This window comes from Mesoplodon bidens (genome assembly GCF_964165515.1).
Source record: "Mesoplodon bidens genome assembly, contig: HAP1_SCAFFOLD_206, whole genome shotgun sequence".
Classification (NCBI taxonomy): Eukaryota; Metazoa; Chordata; class Mammalia; order Artiodactyla; family Ziphiidae; genus Mesoplodon; species Mesoplodon bidens.
The window spans coordinates 714,529-735,227 of NW_027672582.1; the positions used below are offsets into that span (position 1 = coordinate 714,529).

General features: G+C 44.5%; 1 protein-coding gene and 1 long non-coding RNA gene across 11 annotated transcripts in view; one reads left to right on the forward strand and one right to left on the reverse strand.

Annotated features, from left to right (window-relative positions):
* Positions 1-12,053, reverse strand: part of LOC308609963 — a 99,131-nt gene extending 87,078 nt beyond the window's left edge. For all 3 annotated transcript variants that reach the window (XR_014014377.1, XR_014014378.1, XR_014014379.1), the window contains exon 1: positions 11,960-12,053. This is a non-coding gene — a long non-coding RNA (uncharacterized lncRNA). The remainder of the gene's footprint in view (positions 1-11,959) is intronic.
* An 864-nt stretch (positions 12,054-12,917) lies between these two features.
* LOC308609960 (transducin-like enhancer protein 1) overlaps positions 12,918-20,699 on the forward strand; it is a 63,312-nt gene continuing 55,530 nt past the window's right edge. For all 8 annotated transcript variants that reach the window (XM_081259228.1, XM_081259229.1, XM_081259230.1 and 5 more), the window contains exons 1-4: positions 12,918-13,719; positions 14,516-14,616; positions 16,056-16,119; positions 16,234-16,278. In XM_081259228.1, coding sequence (XP_081115354.1) covers positions 13,696-13,719; positions 14,516-14,616; positions 16,056-16,119; positions 16,234-16,278 — 234 coding nt within the window. In that variant the 5' untranslated portion in view covers positions 12,918-13,695. The remainder of the gene's footprint in view (positions 13,720-14,515; positions 14,617-16,055; positions 16,120-16,233; positions 16,279-20,699) is intronic.

Below are 20,699 nucleotides of genomic sequence, written 5' to 3' on the forward strand. Positions count from 1 at the left end.
ATATGGAAGAACTGTATAGACCACTGAGCTAAATTCAGTGAAACTAAATCCAGCTTGAGATCCCTACTGGGTATCTGATGAGATTGTAGAACTGTGCAGAATCCTTTCAAAACACTTTTCAAGAATGTGAATGACAGGGTTCACAGGAGGAACATCTTATGCTCTTTTTGCACTGGAAATAAAAAGTCCCCATCATTAACATCTTCCATCCACAACCAACACCCACACCCCTGGCCCTTCCCCCAAACCATGTTGTCTTCCATACTCAACCCAAAAGAATGATGGAAATGAGAATTCTTCATTCGTAGAAAGAATTTCGTAATTCTAGCCCAGTGTAACTGTACACCTTCCAGTCCATGCTGATCCTATTGTCTGCTAATGTATTATTATGTGAACATGTTTATTGAAAAAGAGGACGGTGTTTCCTGGGATTTGTTTGAAGACACTGGGTACGAGCTGACAGACTGCAAATTCTACATATGCCTCCCATTTGGCACTGAAGCAATTCTTACTAAGTAAAATTTAAGGAGAACTAAGTACCGCCTTCTCTTCCTTGTTCATTATTCGTTCCTCTTCTCCCCTCCTCCACCACTGGGAGCTCTGCACTGTTCACAGCATAAAAATAGGCTTTGTTCTATCTTCCCAAATAGAACTCCCCCTTAAATGGCTGCAGTCGGGGGAGGGAGCAATGGAGATGTAAAAGCTGGTAGAATTGGTCTCTGTACACAGCAATGCTAAGCATACTACGCTTTATAAATCATGAGGGTTTTGGATTTTTTTTAAGTCTGATCTGAGTAGCCAAGATTGTTTACCCGATGGTTTAATCATCCTTACTGGAAAAAGCCAAAAGAAAAAAAAAGAAAAATCCCTTCTTTTCCTTTCACTCTCCCCATAAATGAAGGTTTTGTATTTCAATATTTTTGTCTTTCTAAAGTAGGCCTGATTTCAAACAAAAGATTTCAAATGAAGAAAGACACATAGAAGAGGTCCTAAAGATTCCCTTGGTTGACAGAGAATTGTTGAATTTAAAGATAATTGAGTTTGACTTCTACTACAGAACAGCAACCCATGGCCATTAGGATTTTTACTTAGGCAGGGCTTATCAATTCTCACTAAACCTTATTCACAGATTGAGAGGCTTTGGCCATCGCTAATAAAATAGATGATATGAAAGCCAAGTGGAAGTTTCCAGTTCAAAAAGAATCCTAGGCCAGATCACATTCCTCAAAAGAGTTCAGTTAATATCTAATTGACTGATTAGATATTATAACTTCTATATGTGTTTCTCAAGGTCTTTCCAACGCACAGCTTCATATTCATTGGGTGAGATGGTGTGACACTCAAGAAGAGCGTATTTGAGACATAATTCCATTAACCTCTCACTGGTTAGCCACATTTTTCTTATTATATTATCTAAATGGGGAACTCAGGGCATTTAGCCACCCAGAATAACCACTGTATGTTGTTCATTATTTGTTTTCATAGCACTCCCACCCCAAATTGTATTTTCATTTCCAAAAAAGACATATGTACCAGGGGTGTTTTTCCTTGAGTATGAAACAGTCTATGAATGGGAAGACATTCAAGACCCATGGCTCCTGCCTCCGAGAAACACCATGGTGATGTATTTCTTGGGCCCCAGAGTATTGGGCCATGGTTGGACTAGAGTTCCACAGAACACACTTTTAGAATCTGTGCTGCTATCTGATTTTCAAGGATGCATAATAGCAGGGGTGGTAATCCCCCGGCTCCTAGTAACCTAGGGTAGGGCCTTCATGAAGCCCCAGGCAAAAGAGGGAAAGGAACAAGGTTCTCAGGATCAAGCACTGAGAGAAGTAGGATACTGTGTTATCTCAGCTTATCTCTTTCAGTCCCTGCAACCACCTTGAGAGACCTGTGCTGTTATCCTGGTTTTATAGGTGAGGAAACTGATGCTCAGAGCGGGGGAGTAGTTTGCCCAAGGTCATACAGTAAGAGGCAGATAGCGATTCCATTTCAGGACCCTCTGTTTCTGAGTCTGGTACTCTTTTTGTTAAACCACTCTAGGCTTGGGGTGGGATGGGGCAGGAAGGAGGATGAGGGATGCCATGGGATGTGAGTGATAGGATGGGGATCCTGAGAGGGGAGATGGAAACTTGAGGCAGAAAAGGGCCAGCAGAGAAGGGAGTGACAAAAGAATTATGCAGGGAAATTCTCTGAAGAGCTTTGAATCCTATTGATCTGGAACTTTGTAGCGGCATTTAAGGTAGGGATTATGAGTTATCGTTGCCAAAAATGTAAAGGAAGGAACAATCTGTCCTAATGTTATTGAGTAGAGTTGTGTCACCATTTTGCATGAATATGGTTTGGGGGTTAATGACTTTCCATAAGCTGAAGTTGTTAATAATCAAATTGAAAAATTCTATAGCTGTAATGGTTCACTTTAGGTGTCAACTTGACTGGGCTAAGGGATGTTCAGATAGTTGACGAAGCAGTCTGGGTGTGTCTGTGAGGGCGCTTCTGGAAATAAGCATTTGATTCAGTAGACTAAGTCAAGATCACCATCACCAACGTGGGTGGGCATCGTCCAATCCATTGGGGGCCTCCAAACAGAAAAAAAGGAGGATGGGCCAGCTCTCCTCGATTCTTGAGCTGGGATGTCAAGCTCCTGGTTCCCTAGCCTTCGGACTCTGGGACTTACACAAGTAGCCCCTTGGTTCTCAGGTCTTCAGACTCAAACTGAATTGTACCACTGGCTTTCCTGGTTCTCCAACTTACAGATGGCAGATTCACAGCCTCCATAACTGCACGGGTTAATTCCTTTAATAAATCTCTTCTCTTTCTCTCCTATTGGTTCTGTTCCTCTGGAGAACCCTGACTAGTACAATAACATAATTTAAAGTAGTGTTTTAAAATTGTGTTGCTACCTGTGTATATGACCCCTGTGTATGTGAAAGAGAGAGAACTGAACTGAGACTTTTAAAATGCATTTCTTAGTATGGTTCATGGCCAAAGATACTCCAAATCCATTGATTTTAAAAGGGTTTTGGAGTATAGAAACAATCCATTTACATTCAACAGGTCAAATGTTTCCAAACATATTATCAGGACCCAGACTACATGTCTACCATTACTGGGACATCCCAAAGCATCATTAATCACAGAACTCTGTATATCCCCCTGCTTTTTTTATTTTTAAAATTGTAATATTTGCAACGTTGTGAATCAGGACAGTTGCTTTGCTGTCCTAGTTGAAATTAAGATTTGCTGTCTCTAGCATTCCTCTGCTTCAGCGGGCTACTGAGCCTATCTTTTCTTGCTGAACTGTAATTTGGTGTATGGATCAGGTGCTGCCAGAAAGCACACGACTGAAGGTGGCTGCATTTCTCTGCTGGCAGACACAGTTCTAGAGCCCCGAGGGAGCTCTGTTTGCAGGAATATAAATTCTTAAATTATCAACCTCACCTCCAAAGTACTAAGAAAGCCTACCAAGCTTGTGAGCAAAATACATATGAGTGTTTCTATCAATAGATCAATGAGGGATTTGAGGAGAGAATAAGAAATGGCACTCTGAAGGGTAACTAGTACTCGCTGTGGCCAGTGGCTGATAGTGAGTTCTCTGGAATACCAGGATTCAAAACCCAGCTCTCCTACAAGTGACTCTGGGCCTCAGGTTTCTGGTCAGTAAAATAGGGATGGTAATAGAAATGCCTTGAGGGTCAAATGAGGTAATACAAACAATAAAGCACTTAGAACAGTGCCTGACACGTAGTAAGTGCTCAATAAACAAACAATGGTATGCAGAACTTCAGGAAATGAATAGGATAAGAATCCACTGTAAAACTGGTACATAACCCAAAAAAAGGAATCTTACTGACTTTCAAAAAATAATTGGTAACATACGCATAAAATTTATCATCTTAACCATTTTGAAATGCACAGTTCAGTGTCATTAAGTACATTCACACTGTTGTGGTGCCATCACCACCATCCATCCACAGAACTCTATCCATCTTGCAAACTAAAACTCTGTACCTGTTAAGCAATAACTCCCCACCCTTTCCTCTCCCCAGCCCCTGACAACCTCAGTTCTCTTTCCTGTCTATGAATTTGCCTACTCTAGGTACCTCATATAAGTAGAATCATGAAGTATTTGTCTTTTTGTATCTGGCTTATTTCACTAGCATAAAGTCCTCCATGTTGTAGCGTGTGTCAGAATTTCCTTCCTTTTTAAGGTCCACTGATTGACTACTTATTTTTTATACAATTTTATAAAGCTTATATTCCATTTACAGTTATTACAAAGTATTAGCTATTCCCTGTGTTGTAAAATACATCCTTGAGCCTATCTTATACCCAATGGTTTATACCTGCCACTCCTCCCACCTCATCTACCTACTGGTAACCACTATTTTGTTCTCTGTATCTGTGAGTTTGCTTCTTTTTTGTTATATTCATTAGTTTGTTGTATTTTTTAGATTCCACATATAAGTGATAGCATACAGTATCTGTCTTTCTCAGTGACTTATGTCACTTAGCATAATACCCTCCAAGTCCACCCATGTTTCTGCAAATGGCAAAATTTGTTCTTTTCTATGAAGGTCCATTGACTTTTTAACCTACCAATTTTTTTTTAAGTTTTCAGAAATTAAAGATATAATATGATGATGCCTCCACTCAACAGCAAAGGCAAATAACTTCTTGAAAAACTTCCTGGAGTTACCTGGAGATACCCATATCCTTAGGGATACTAATTAGAAACCAGTTTTCTTAAGAAAGGTATTATTCCTTGAGGCAGGCTGTATACATTACTCAACATTTCTCTAATACTTGTCAGTGTTTTGTAACACTTTTTCAAGTGCCAATTGGAGCTTGCTAGTTCTTCTGAAGTGTGGAGACTGCCAATGGGGGAAACCAGAATGGTAACTCTGTCCCCATGGGGCTTTTTCTGTCATGGTGAAAGAGTTATTTTTATCTTTTTCATTTTACATAAGCACTGCTTATGTGGATGGTGGCTAGATATATTGGACACTGTGTAAAAAGTACTGGTTTTCCTATATTTTCATATTTGCTTCCCTTTAATGCACTCAAGTTTTTCACTGGAAGTTGTGAATTTAATCTGTTCACACACAGACTGGAATCTGCTTACCATTGTCACAGAATGTTTCCTTTCAGTCAACATAATGGTGATAGGAAAAACAAAATCATGCTAAATAGCCACGATTAAAGAGAAAAAATTGATGGATGGGGCATTCCAACTGTCAACCCTCAGATTATGCCTTGTCACTTTTCACAACTTTTTGGAAAACTGTTTATTTGCACATCATAAATATGTGCTTCTGTGATTCTAGATGATCATAATATCAGCATACAAGATTTAGTGCTATTTTCATTTCTTTATAAGATTAATATTTAAAGCTTAGTACACAGAGCAATAATCTGTTTCAGCATTATATTTCAAAATACTAAGGAAATTTCCAAATCAAACTAACAATTTATAAATTTCATTTCTGGGTTCAAGTGATGAAAAGGTCAGGAGAACAACTATTTATAATGGGAATTAAGAAACTGAAATAAGATTTATTTGCTACTACCTTATTCTTAATATGTAAGCAGTTTTTTTATTTTATGGTAGATTTTCTGGTGATTCAGAGCTTGATGGCCCACAAAACGATGCATTAGAGGATTGCTAATGTAATGTCCTAATTTATTTAAAGATTTCCATTGTATGTTAATTGATAACTAAGGGACATTTGAGACTGCAGAAAAAACAAACAAAAATAAAATATCATACATAATACAAGAACTAAAAGATCCAGAGAAAAATACCAGGTAATACTTTGGGTGTTAGTACAATATCTTTAACATGATCTGGGGAAAAAAAGAAAACGACTGCCAATTTTTTCGTACTCTTTAAAAGTAGAAACATCATAATCCAATCTTATTTATTTATTTATTTTTGGCTGTGTTGGGTCTTTGTTGCTGTGCGCGGGCTTTCTCTACTTGCGGTAAGCAGGGGTTACTCTTCGTTGTGATGCGCGGGCTTCTCACCACGGTGGCTTCTCTTGTTGCAGAGCACGGGCTCTAGGCGTGCGCGCTCAGTAGTTGTGGCTCGTGGGCTCTAGAGCGCAGGCTCAGTAGCTGTGGCGCACTGGCTTAGTTGGTCTGCGGCATGTGGGATCTTCCCGGACAGGGGCTTGAAGCCATGTCGCCTGCATTGGCAGGCGGATTCTTAACCACTGCGCCACCAGGGAAGCCCATAAGCCAGTCTTTCAACTAGGAAGGGAATTTTCATTAACATATGAAGAAAAAGATGTAGACAATGAACCTAAAATGGCTTTCCACTTTTTATCATGAAACATTTCAAACATACAGAAAAGTTGAAAAGCCTGCGCTCCGCAATGGGAGAGGCCACAACAGTGAGAGGCCCACTTACCGCAAAAAAAAAAAAAAAAAAGAATAGCTGCAGATTCTATCCCTAAATTCTATAACTGTCGACTTTTTGTCAGACTTGCTTTCTCTTTTTCCACACTTTTTTCCTGCAGTTGCAGACATCATTTGATGTTGCATGTATCACCATGCATCCTCTCAGAACATTCTGTGACACGACCACAATTCTCACATTAAAAAAAAAAATTAGCCATAATTCCATAGTACCTAATATCCAGTTCACGTTAAAACTGCCCAAGAACATCTTTTATAGTTGCTGGGGGTTTTTGAACCAGGAGCCAATAAAGATTCAGATATTGCATTTTCATCATATGTCTTTGTTTTTAGGGAACAGTCCTTCTCCAATTTTTTTTTCTCCCTCTCACGACGCTGACATTTTAAAGAGCCCAGGCCAGTTGTCTTGTGAAATGTTCCAACATTCTGTAATTATGTCACTTGACTTGTTCATCTAGGTCTAGACTTAGCATTCTAGAAGCCATGGAGGTATCTGGAATATTCACTTGCTTTCTAGCCCCTTTCTCCTCTCCAGAGTTCACCTGCCTTCAACTGTGAGGAGCACCAAGCGATTCAGAGATTAGCTGAACTCAGCTTTAACCCTTCAGAGAAATTGCTAGCTTCAGGAAGAAAAGTTATTTAAATAATACTGCCAAAAGCAAAGGCTTTTAAGGCCAGAGGAAAGGTGCCCCTGTTTAAGGTTGGTTTCCTAGCAAGTCCAAGGCCTGCAGCAAGGTGGATAATTGCAGAGGGTATTAAGTGGCCAGGGTTTGCTCCATTATGCGAATATGTAGGAAGGAGCCATCAAAGGTGCTTCCTTTAACTACTTGTTCTTTTGTCTACCAAATGCCCTTCAGCTTCTGTTGAGCTTATTGCTAAACCGAAAGGATTAAAAAAAAAAGTGTATTATCCCAACTTTTACCAGTCCACATTAACAAATTAACACGTGTGCCATACATGGGCAAGAGAGGTAAGCAGGCCTGGAAGGGGCGGTGAGATGTAGAGGAACATTTGTATCTGCACCTCTAGGATGACTTCTAAACACAGGCTATTTTGGACCTACACCTCTCTAGAAGTTCAGACCTACATAAACAAAATTCACCCCGGCTGAGGTGGTGTTCTTCCGCAGGCCAAGTGTTTTTAAAAACATGACTGGCCAGCTAAGAAGTTTATCCGCCTGGTGCCTCAAATTCTCAGTTTATTTGAACACCGTGTGAACAGCTGATCTCTGACAAGTTTTGGGGCTTCAACAAGGTAAACAAATGGGTGGGCTGTGAAAGTAAACACTGCATTTCCTCCCAGTCTCATCCTCCTCTCCCAAATTACACGCCCTCACTCCTTTCGCGAGCCTCAGCCTCCCCCTTCCAAAGCTTGGTCTCTTGTACCCTGTAAAAGTACTGAAATTGCGAAGGAGACATTTTCAATTATAAGTACTACAGTAATGAATTCAAGTACACTCATTTATCATAAAGGGCTTTCCCATCTGTCTCTAAAGTATACTTTAAAAGGCTGTGTATTTGATAACATTAGCACCAAGCATCTTCGACATGTTAACGTTCAGCGTTTTAGATGTTCGCTCCCCCAACCCCCAAAGACAGCATGGTGGTGGTTCCAGAAAGAGCACATTTATCTCTGGGTTTGGGAATGCCTGTGTGGTCTCTTCCTAATTTATTTGCACTCCAGTCCTCGGGGATAGCATCGCAATCCCCCTAGGCAAAAAGAGATTAGGGAACTGGGCTGTCTGCTTCTCCCCACCCTGACAGAGAAAGGAAAACAACTTCCCCAAGTCCCACAGGTTCTCTGGCCACTGTACAAATTGTTCTTGAGCATGGAGGGTTTCCAAAAGCCCTAATTAGCAACTCACAGCAAACATTTCTTTGCATTAGCTAATGATCCGGCTATACTTGTAAGCAAACAGAACCAACATATCTAATCAATGCTGAAAAACCAACCAAATGCCTATTAAACATCTGGATGTAATTTTCTAGCTAGAACAAAATGAAAACATATGCAGGTTCCTTTGATCTGCGTCTTAACAAAGAAATTGTTGATTAAAAAAAGCATACTGGTCAGTCAATGTGTCCTTTTCATAAAGTCTGCTCGTTTCTCTTCAAATGCTCCCAGTTTAATTTAGTTGGTTTCCTGCAATCTCTAATTTGACCATATTGTGTGAAACCGCAAGAGATTCTTTGGATGTGATTTTATTTGAGGTTTTACTGCTGCATGGATCTGCTACTGACTTTTTTTTTCTTTCTTCTCTGCTTTCTCCCCTCCACCCACCATGCCCATCCTGCCCTTTTCTTTGGTAAAGTGGTGAGGGGAAAAAAGGTTTTAAAGCAATGCTCGGAAGATTTCTTCTGGACCCTACATTCTTAGGTTTAAGAACACTTCCAGTTAAAAAAAAACAAGTCAAATGAGGAAATGTATAACAGCTGAAAGGAAGAGAAAATAACAAAAGTGATCTTTTAAAAATGTGCATAATTATTATGTATTTCAAATAATACAGTAATAGATTTAAAAGATGAATAATTTCTATGATCAGCATTCATAATTTTTCCCATTGTGTCTAGCACCTATACTATAGATAGGACCTAGTTTTTGTAATCACTTATACTATTGGTGAGTTGAAAATTTGATAACTCAGCAACAAATGAATGGAAATATACTCATATATGCATCAATGATAAAATAAATAATCTGGCAATCTTTTTGTTTCTCTTGCAGAGGATAAAGAGGGAACTTTTTTCAGAGACAATTTCCTATGGACAAGGGGTATTTAATATTATTTCATGTAAAAAACATCATCAACATATGAATATGTTAAAGGTAAAGAAGATTGTGGTTAACAGACTTTAAACAGCAGACCAAAATTATAGATTTCGTGAGTAGGACTATTTTCCTTTAAAAAGGCTGTAGGCAATCTGCACATATATTATTTATTTAAAACATAAGATTAAAGCTACTTGATTGTTTAAACAGCATCATTTGTAATGCAGTTTGATGAGAGTTTTGTAGTATAATTATTACAGCATGACAATCACATAGAAAACATGACCTTGAAAAAGGGCCCAGCCTTCTGTCTTAAGGAGGATGTGCTGTAAGAGAAAGAAGCCATCAAAACCCGACCATCTTCATGCAAACAATTAAAGGCCTTCCAGTTTTCAAATCAGTACTCTTTCTTTTCTCCAGATACTACATCATAAGGAAATCAGAAGGCCTGGGGATTCAAACTCTACTGGTAAAGAAGCACTAGTTAGGGCTTCCCTGGTGGCGCAGTGGTTGGGAGTCCGCCTGCCAATGCAGCGGACACGGGTTCGTGCCCCAGTCTGGGAGGATCCCACATGCCACGGAGCGGCTGGGACCGTGAGCCATGGCCGCTGGGCCTGCGCGTCCGGAGCTTGTGCTCCGCGACGGGAGAGGCCGCAGCGGTGAGAGGCCCACGTACCGCAAAAAAAAAAAAAAAAAAAAAAAAAAAGAAGCACTAGTTAAAAGAGAATTTCCAATTTTTACCCTTGGCAAACTAGGAAATATGGTGAGTAGACATGTTTGCTGTGAACAGTTATATTAGAGAACATTTAAAAACAATGTGTTAGAACTGATTTTGAAGGGGATGGGGAGGGGAGAGAAAAAGAAGTAGCAACAGTTTTGTTCCTGTTCTAACTTCTCTACTTAAAGTTAAGTATCAGCGTGTGCCAGTAAATCAAAGTAAAGCTTGGGTAAGCCAGAGAAAAGTCTCAGTTGTCCTAGTTGTCCCAGCATTCACAGGCATATTTGTGGCATCTAAGCACTTTCTATACAATCCTGGAGGTGATTATGGGATGAACCAACCACAAACTAGTATAGGTGGCCCATTCACTACATGATTTCAAGGCACACAGGTTGCCAACGGGCAAAGCTTAGTTGCCCATGGCAGTACTCAGAAAATTCTGTATGTGGAGCAAGCCTGTTCTCGTCATCACCAAGTTTAACCAAGAAAAGGGGCAGTGCTTTCTTCCTGTTCATTTCTCATGTCAGCAAAATGAATAATAGAACCCCTCCCTTACCCCACTTAGTGAGCCACAATGCTGAACTTGAGAATTACTATGGTGTTGTACAGACTGGCTAAAATCACTCCTCTAATTTTCCATTTATATTGATATTTGGGATTGATCCAATTATAGGCAAATCAATATCATACATATTTAAGAACTCCATCAGTGAAATGTATTATCTAAAATGATTCTTTTAATATTTCAAGAAAAAGATCTCTGTAAAAGCAAATCTTTGAATAAATTGTATTTCTGTTTAAATAAATGCGTTTCCGTAACTCTCTTGAAAGTAAAATAATGGTAACACGGAGGCCATTAACACCAAAAACTTAAGTATGTTCCAACATAAGATGAATGCTTGCCAAAGATGTGTCTTTCTCATAGAAGAATTCACCACCATCTGGCTAAAACAGCATTATTCACGTACCAATCATGTGGAAATAGCTCAACTGAACTGCTCTTTAAACTCAAGTATAAATGCGGCAATATTGAAGGTTTTCTGTGGGATGTACTTAGAAAAACAGACAAAACTGGAGATCGACGCAGTATGCCCTGTTTATTTAAAATCCTTTTTAAAGTCAAGTTCCACCTCATCGGAATTTTTTCCACGTCCTTTACCCAACGCTTCCCATTTAGCTCCTTACACATTTCTGCCGGGGGCGGGGGGGGGTGTACCACCCGAACTATGGGGATGGGGTGGGCAGGACAGGTTTTTCAGGTCTCAGTGTTGTTTATCCCATTGTCTCCCTTTGTTTCTAGTAATTGGAAACAGACTCGTGGTCATGTTGCTGAGAGGCCCCTAAAACTCTCAGCAGCCCTCTACTTCCCAACACAACGAAATCAGGACTATCAAGAGAAGGACCCGAGATTTCGCGCCGCGGGCAAAACAACGCATCTGTGACTGGGACGCGTGTGCCTTACCCTGGCAGCACCGCGGGTATCCTTCCCGCCAAACCAAGTCAGGCCAATCTTTTTGCAAAGTGGTTTGAAATACTCCAATAAAAACCAATTCCTACCACTTTGGGTGCAAAAGGGGGCGTGGGCATCAGAAGCCTAGTCTTAAGCCGCTGGTGTACGTACGCCAGCCAATAAGTTGCCCATTTATGCATTTTCCACGAAGTGCACAGTCCACTCCTCGTGAGTCCGAGAAAAGGCAGCTCAAGGAAAAACAATCCTCAGAGAAATTTTTGAATGTGACCTCACTTTCAAGAGTAGCATCAAACAAGGGGCCAGCTTCGAAAGAGGCGTTTGGCTCGAACCAGCAAAAAGCACCCATTCTCCCTCATTAGAAACTCCGCGGTTAGTCTCTGAGTTACTTTCACTGAGATCTGAGGATTTTCGTTAAAGGGAAAGTGAACAAGTGGCAGGAGTTTTGCACACTCGAGCCCCCAGGTTCCGCGGATGCACAGTCGCGGGTCCCTCCCGCTCGCGCGCTCCCGCGCGCTCCCTCGGCTGCCCCACGTTACTTTGACTGACAGCCCAGCCCCGCCACTCTCCTTCTCACCGACCTTCCCATCTACAGTGCCGATCTCCGCGTCTCGCCGCTTCCCATTGGCTGGTTTCGGCGTCCCGCGGCTCCTCCAGGAACAGTTCCTCACCGAGCCCGGGAGGACGCGGCTGGTGGAGGAGGGGTGGGGGTGGATGGGAGGGGAGACGGGGGAGATGGCGGAGATGGAAGCGAGCGGGGTGGGAGAGGAGGGGGGGAGGGGGAGACAGTCCGTTCGGTGCCGCGCTGCCATAGGCTCTGAGGAGACGTTGCGTCAGCACCCCACGTTGGGCGCGGCGCACGCGATTGGCTGACGCGGGCCTTCCCGCTCCCCCCGACCCGAGCGGGCCCACGTCCCCCGCCGGCTCAGCGCTCGCGCCCCCCGCCCGCGCGGGGCTGGGCGGGGCCGGCGCTGGTTAGCTCCAGAGAGTGAAACCGCGTGTTAATGTAACCGGCGCGAGAGGCGCGGGCGGCGGCGGCGGCGGCGGCGGCGGCGGCGGCGGCGGCGGCGGCGGCGGCGGGTACCCTGTGCCCCGCGTCCCCGAGGCAGCCGACTGTTCCACCCCCACCTTCGCACGGCCGGGCGGGACCCGCGACACCAACCCGGACCTCCGGTGTCCCTCGGCGACTTAACCCCCGCCGCAAATACTCCGGACTCGCCCGCGGAGTTTGCCCGCCGGGGAGGGAGGCCGAGCGGTGGAGAGCACTCTTGGGCTTTTCCCCACCATCTCGGATGTCGTTCCCCGCGTCGTGAGAGAACTTTGCAGCGAGCTGGAGCGCCCTTTGCGGAGAGGCGGACGAAGAGAAGGAAAGAAAGGGGGTCTATAGAGAGGCTCGGAGGAAAGGTCCGGAGCGGTCGCGCCGGCCGTGCAGGACGAGTGCGCGCGGGCCGCGGCGCCCGGATGCGCCCAGGGCTCGAGGAGCAGCGAGCGGTTGCGGGACTGCCCTCCGCGGAGTAGCCCAGGAGGGTTAAGAGGGTTTGTTTAACCGCGGAGAACACCGAGAGCCGGCCGCACTGGGCGTGCCAAGCTGCCTCCCGGCGCGCCCTCCTCACTTTCTCCGCCTCATCGTCATCCCGCGCTCCTCGGCTCGGGTTAAGGCTGCGGAGCGCCGGGCGCGGAGCCTCTGCTGCGGCCGGGACCTCGCACCCCGCCGCCTCCAGGGAGCCCGCGGGTGCCTGGTTGTGGGCGCTGCCTGGACCCGCGGGGGTCAGGCCTGTACACCGTCACGTTTGTTTGTGTGGGGTTAGCCCGGAGCGCCGCGCCACCTGCAACTCGCCGGCGGCCAGCGCCGCGGGGAAAACCCGGAAAATAGGCGGACCCGGAGAATAGCAAAGGAGAGCAGCCCGCCTGGATTTGTTTGCCCGGGACGGGTGCGGCGCACGCGGATCGCCGAGGGGAGCGCGGCGGGAGTCACCGCGCCCCCACCTCCCAGCACGGGAGGCCGAGGGCCGCGGATTGGAGCGTAGCCCCCGCGCCCTCTTCCCGAGTGACGGCGGCGCCCCGCAGGTTTTTGGCGCAGCCGGGCCCGTGTTGCCCCGTGATGTGGCCCTGAGCGCGGGAGCCCGCACCGGCGGGAGCAGGAGCGGCCCGGCGCCGAGTGGCCTGTGCGCCCCGCCGAGCGCGCCTGCGTGCGTGGCCAGCGCGCTACCCGCTTTTGCCTGGCTTCCCGGCTTAATTTTCCTCGGCGAGATTAAAGTTGGAAATTGAGCAGAGAATTGAGTTGCCCAGGAGCAGAGCCGCGGCCGCCGCCAGAGCGATGTTCCCGCAGAGCCGGCACCCGGTGAGGCGCGGTCGGATGGCTGAGTAGGGAGCAGGGTAGTGGCGGGGGTTGGTGGTGGGCGCTATTGCTGTGGGTGAGGAGGTGGGTGGCTGCTGCATTCTGGCGGAGACCCTGGCCTCCAGGGGTGCTAGGCTTGGGAGGTCCCGGGCCCTCCCCTCCTGTGGTGGGGAGTGGACTGAAACTCAATTTCCCCCCTTTGCTCTGGGCTCCCTCCTACTTGACGTCTAGACTGGGCGGGCGGGGCGCTCGGGGAGACTGGGGTTTCTACTGCGGCCACATCCTCTCCCTTCCCCGAGACGAGTAGGGCGGCCCCCCTTTGTTTCTCGTCTCGCCTATTTACATGTCAATGCGGCCCCCGTTCCGGCGCGCCTGGAGGTGGCCCCAGCGACACTGGAAACGAGGAGCGTAAGGGGGTTTTCTCCTCTGGTGCCCGGGGTCATTATCGCCCCGGTGAGGCAGAGGGCGGCGGTGTCGACGACAATCTGGCCAGGTGCTCCCCGGCGGCCGCCGCCGGGAAGCTCCTGTCCCTTCAGCCAGGTGACCCGGGCGCGCTTACCGGGACCCGCCCTGGAGGCTGGAAGAGGCTCCAAGCCTCTTTAGAAGCTTCGGATCTGGGAGGGTCTACCTTTCCTCTCCCCAAAGTGAAGCGCAAACTCGAGTTTGGGGCTCTGTTTTCCGCCACTTCTAACTTTATTTTTTGTTTATGTCCCACCCACTCTTTTGTCCTCTGACTGACTTCTCTATCCAACCGCCCTCATATATCCGTCCCTCGGTCCCCCTCGCTGGTCGTCCCTAGACGCCGCACCAGGCTGCAGGCCAGCCCTTCAAGTTCACTATCCCGGAGTCCCTGGACCGGATTAAAGAGGAATTTCAGTTCCTGCAGGCGCAGTATCACAGGTGCGTGTCCGGCCGCGCCCGGTGAGCGGTCGCCCCGGCAGCTCCGTGCCCCTGGTGGCGGCGGCGGCTGTACTTAGTACTTGCGTCCAGGCGGTGGCATGTGGAGTCGCAGTTAAGACCTGTCATTCACGTTACCCCCTTTCCCGGCTCTTCCCGGGCCGCCTCTCCTCTTGTCTCCACCTCCTCCCATTGTTTCCCTTTTGCCCGTTTGTTGCTGTTCCAGGGAGCCTTTTTTTCGTGTATTTAGGAGTTGCATGAGAACTGTCAATATTTGCACTTCATTTATTTATTTTGCAACAGGCTGAGCTGAAACCTTGGTTCAGTCGATGCCCCAGCTCAGGAGTACAGGTTCAGGGAGGCAAAGCGGGTGTTGAAATCACTGTTGGCCATACTAGAATTGAGTTCTTTGAGGCAAAGTCCATTATGGAGGGTAGATGCTTTCAGCTGTGCCCATCATTAGCGGTGGTGAGGGGGGCGGTGGGGTGGATGTGTGTAGAGGGAAGCCCACCTGCTTTGGCTTCATTCTGGATTGGTTTGGGTAGGACAGGGCTTGGAGTCACATTTATAGCCATCTCAGCTTTAGCGTCTTCATCTAATGAGAGCTGCTTCAGAAAATTTATAAATGTAAATTATTTGTAAAGCACCCTGTCCATAGTGGACTTGCTAGAAATGTTAGTTTCTTCCCGCTTCTATTAAGTTTTAGCTGATTAGAGTGAAGAAATAACTGTGTAATGACAGTTTTTATTTTTGTCACACTTGAAAAACACAGATGCTTGGGTGTGAATTTTCTTATTTTGCAGAGGCTTTGTGATTATTGGCCTTTTGTCTACTTGAAGATAATCTCTAGAGCTTGAAGCATACCTGCCTACTCTATGTTTACCAAGCAGGGAAGACTTCAACCTACTTAATTGCAGAAGCTATGTAACACGTTTCGGCAGGGAATTAAAAAACAAAGGTTTTAAAAGGGACCAACAATTGTAGAAGTAACTTTACAGGTACAGTTTTCAAACCTAGAGACTATTTGAGTTGGCAGAGATGGCCTATGCCTGAGACTGAAGGTTGTGCAAAGGCCAGGTTTTGGTGAAGTCCAGGGAAGCAAACTCTGATGCAGGGAAGCAAGTACGAGTGAACAGATGACCAGGAGGAGAAATCAGTCTTCTGAGTAGATCGGAGGTTTTGAAAGATTTTTTTCATTCTTGGCATGAGACCAGGTCTGTACCAAGAAGGAAAAGAATAGTTGCTGAGTGGATACCTTGTACTGTTCATCGTATTCCTTTTTTCCCTATTAAATGCAAGGACAAAGCTTTTGGGTGTTTACCTAGATAGTTTATGGTTTTTCCAAATTGGTCTGTGTTTTTACTTGAAGTGCAAATATGTGAGGCAGATGTTAAAACAAGTGACATAATGTTTACATTAAGTTGCCTGTTTTGTTTTCGTAGCCTTAAATTGGAATGTGAGAAACTGGCAAGTGAAAAGACAGAAATGCAGAGGCACTATGTGATGGTAGGTATCAAAGATTAGGCTTTTTTTCCTTTTCACGTAATATTAACAAATATGGGTTCTCGGCATTACAAAATGTGAGTTAATGAAATACTTGGTTCTTTTTTCTTTTTACAGTATTATGAAATGTCATATGGATTAAACATAGAAATGCATAAACAGGTAAGCTTTAGCAAAATCTCGAAATGAGAAGTAAGTCATGATTTTATTATACTGGCTTTGTCCTCAGGAGTGGGGGGGGGGATTTGTATGGGATTTTTCAGCCTTGGTTTCCCTTCCTGCAAATTGGTGGCAGTATTCTGCAGCAGGAGCTGCTTCTTGACAATTATAGAATGTTTAAGTTACTGGGTGAGAGGTACTTTGGAAGTGTAAACTAGCCTGTTTATAGGCAGGTAGGAATTGAGGCTCTGACTTGACTTTTCTGCCTGGATACCTTTATTTTCCTCTTGAAAGATCTGGGTATCCTGTAGAGTTCTGAAGTTCATAATAGCTAATGTTTTTATGCTGATTTGGAAAGAAGTGTGAATCTCTGTGGGAAAGAAGGGTATTCGGGAGTGTCCTTATTCGGGTTAAACAAGGAATATGACTAACTATGGAGTTCTCCCTATGCTTTGGGGCTACAGAAAGTGACACTCAGGATCAGTGGCTTATTAGCAAACCTCTTTTTGAAAAATGTCTCAGTTGATGCAGGTTTAGAGGTGAAAAAAGCATCCTTTTATGACCACAGCATATGTTGGGCGTTGCTTCAGTCCTAGTGGTTTTAAAAGCATGAAAAGATTACTGACTGGAAAGCTCGAGAGCTATGACTACGAGTTTGCAAGTTCCCATAAAATTCACACTTATGGCTACTATAATGGTGTATAAAAAGAATATTGAGCGGGAACAAGGCACTAAGGATCTCATAAGAGAAGAAAAGCTAAATGATTGCTCAGCCCAAAGGACCCTCGATTGAGTAGTCATTGTCTGCCAAAGAAAGCATTAATGGCAGGGTGTAAGTATTTTGGAGATATGCTGACATTCACTTTTTCATCAAGACTCTGGTACAATAAGTCTTCTAGAAATCGATTGCCTCTTAAAAAATTATCATCAGATGAAGTTGCACAGTTGGACACATTTCAAAGTGCAACAATACAATTCTTACTTGATGTATATGTGCTATTTCATCTCAAACCCTTGTTTCATTAAATTAAAGAGCATGGCTGACCGGCGGGGGGCACGTGCCGGTGGAGAAATTGATTAGTTCAGCCTTCAGATCTCCCTTATATTCAAAGACTTTCATTAAGCAAGTGTGTTTCAGAGTTGAATTCTGCTTTTGTAACTCTGCGCTCTTTGATTTTTAATTCATCATAGATTTCATAATGTTAATTTATTGTCATGTACCTTAGATCTGTTCTCAGTTATCTGTTTGGAAGGAGATAGTTAAGTTTAGGGCCTTTCATTAACAATGTAATTGGGCCTTTAAAAGTGCTGATTTTATTCTGATTTGCGAAGTTGGTAGCCTAGTTTATGTTGGGTTTGTGCCTTTGTTTCTGTGTGCTTAAATGGCTAGTGCCTGATTGAGGCAATTGTAACTTGTTGATAGTAATTAAGCTAGAAGATATATGATGATTTAAATTAATTACGCAAATAGACTTGGTCAAGGAGTTCTAACGTGCCACTTTTTTTTTTTTAAGTTACCCTAAAGGCACATTTTTTCCCCCAACAAATATTCTGGAAGGGTAACAGGAGATTGAGCTTTCTCTTAAACTCATGAACTCAAAGGATTTAATAACCTCACCGACTCCATACAAGGGAATGCCACCTCTATGTGATGTGTGCTGGTGCTGGATTTATTGGGGGAGCTACAGGAGGTGTGAAATTCTTCTGGGTTCCTGTAGGTTGCTTGGTGGAGTGACCTCTTCTTTATCGCATAGGAAGAAGGAAGAAGGGGCGAGGAGGGTCAGGAACCCCATGGTGTGGAAATAGTTTTCTAATGAGTTTCTGTATTCCATCGGGCATTTGTGGGTATATATTGTCTGTCCATGAGCCAGTGTGCATTAATAATATGCTTAGTAATTTGAAAGATGTGAAAAGCTGAGAGACGCTGTGTTCTTCATAGTAGGATATTAAGCCCCCTGAAATTTAGTTTATATTGTAAATGCTGACAGACCCTTAACTAGAGTGGTATGCAGAACAGTGCTGTAATTGTAATTCAGTTTATAGTGGCCTTACATTTGAAAAACATGCTTCTGAATGTCACACATTAATAATAAGGTCTGAGGAGGCATTTGGTGCAGCTAGTAATCATAATTCTTATTAAAACTGGTGACGTCTGGCCCCCAGGGTGTAACCAGGTTCAAACTGATGCTTTTTGCCGCCTGATCACCAGCATGGCCTAAGTGCTCATTATATTGTAGAGAGGGCCTTTGGAGCTCTCATTAGATTTGACAGGAATTCTCTCTAGGGGGAAACTGGGCATTAGTGAGACTCCTGACAGGCTGAAATTAGTCCTGCTTTATGGCTTATAACCAAATGCTAGCAAGGCATCATCAGGGGACAAAAAATTGTCATTTCTGACAACATCTTTGTTACTGAAAAAATGCAGTGATGGGGAAACTTTCCGCGGAGAGAGCTTTAATGTTGTTAAGATTTGTCTCCAGTGTGATGACCGCTCTCCTCCCCACCTTTCAGCGGCTTTGTTGGAGGAGTGAGTTTGAGAGGTTTCAGTGTCAAATCTCACCACCGACTTCTCCGTGTGGAAGTTTTAAAGTGGAAGTGCATCCAAATCAAGAATGGTATAATTGTGGTTTCCTTACTTGGTTTGGTGCCCGCAGTCTGTGTTTATGTTGTGTCAACACTTCCTGATAAGCCTTCCCCTCACTTCCTCTGCTTCTATTTGTGGCTGGTTACCGAAAAGTCAACGAAATCAGGATGGTCATGGATATTTAAATCTTTAATTGTAGCATGAAGACAAAAATATTTTTCCTTTGAGCCTTTTATAGATTCCTGCCTGTCCTCTTTTCAGGTAGGTCGTGTAAACTCTAGATATCTCTATACAGAGAGGTGGAGACTTTTCATGAAAGATGGAGCAATTCTGATACCACCAGTGTTAGGGTACATGAAAAAGTAGCAGGTTAACATGAGTCTAATTGCGTTTGAGGGCTGTGCCTAGTGTGTTTGGCAGTGTGATATTGAAAGTTTTTTTTCTGTCATGTGGAGTGGTATTACCTCCTTTGATATTTTGGGGAATAAGATGCACTGTAAGTACTTATATAAGCCTGATTTATCCCACTTGTATACCTTTTCAGCACACTGATGAAGCCGTGCCATGAGTTGTCATTGGTGGCAACTTTGTATAGCACTTAGTTTTCAAAAGCGATTTGCCTCATCCTGTGAAGTAGATTGGGTGGTAGGTGTTAGATTGGGTAGGTGTTTTGCTCTGCCTGCAACTTTGGGTGCGTGCTCAGAGTCTGGGACTTGTCAGGGCCAAGCATCTGTTGAAGCTTGAGTTTGGCTCACCTGGTTCCCAATTCAGCGCTTCTTCCCTGTCTCCCTCCTCCCCCACTGCCACTGGAGCATGAGGCCAGTGGTGGAATCACCCTTGGGCCTGTGCTTAGCGACCCAAGTCTACCCCACTGCGTGCGTGTTCTCAGTGTTTGTCTGTTTTGATCAGCTTCATCATTTGTGAGACACCTTGGGGTGAGCCTCACGTTCTAAAAATTAGGAAAATCAGCATTACTGACTGGTCTGTGGGGACCACAGCTGTGGGTAGGTAGGAAGTTGTAACCAACTGAGCAGTACTGTCCGCAGGTTAAAATGGGTCGAAGAACCAAAGAAAATTTGAAATGTGTTATCGGGGCTCTGGTTGAGCCCCAGCAATGCGGTGAGTTTGATCATTTACTTTGCCTCTCTGTGTCTGTGTTCTTCTGAAGGCAGGCAGTGAGTGCTTAGGGCTCTCGGGTGGTGGAAGAATTTAAAAATAAATGAAAGGACTAGCTCTGAAAGGAAAGTATTCTGCAATCCTGATTGTGGGGTGGGGAAGGAGAGGAGAAAGAGAAAAACAACCAGACGAGAGCTGAACATTTCCAAACTCTGTGTGATAGTTCAGCAAGCACAGTGTCTCAGACCATATAAATTTTGGAGTGAAACTGCTTTCACAGTTTTGATGTGTGCTTTAAAGTTTCTCTTTAGAAAGAAATTGTTCTTTAGTAGTGTTTTAAAAGTGTTAAGGTGGAACTGTTAGGGATTCACCTGTGGGTTAATTCCTTAGATGTGACTCTTACAATTTGTGCCTTTTACCTTTCTTCCTGTTTTTAAACCATTGGGTTTTCGGTCTGCAGCTTCTCATTTTGAGATTTTTTTTTTAAGTCAGTATCTCAGAATGGCACTGACCAGCTGGAGTATAGGAACTTAGAGTTAAGCTCCACCTTGTAATACAAAGAAGGTAGCTGTCTTCAAGGTTGGAGTGGTCCCCCACTTGATTTCATTAGCCAGGCCTGTCCTTTACAAGTAGGAGTTAAGAGATAAAGCTCCCTGTGTTAGAACCTAGATTCCGAGGTGCAGGATTAGCCTTTGTTTTTTATTGGCAAGCAGGGCAGATTCTT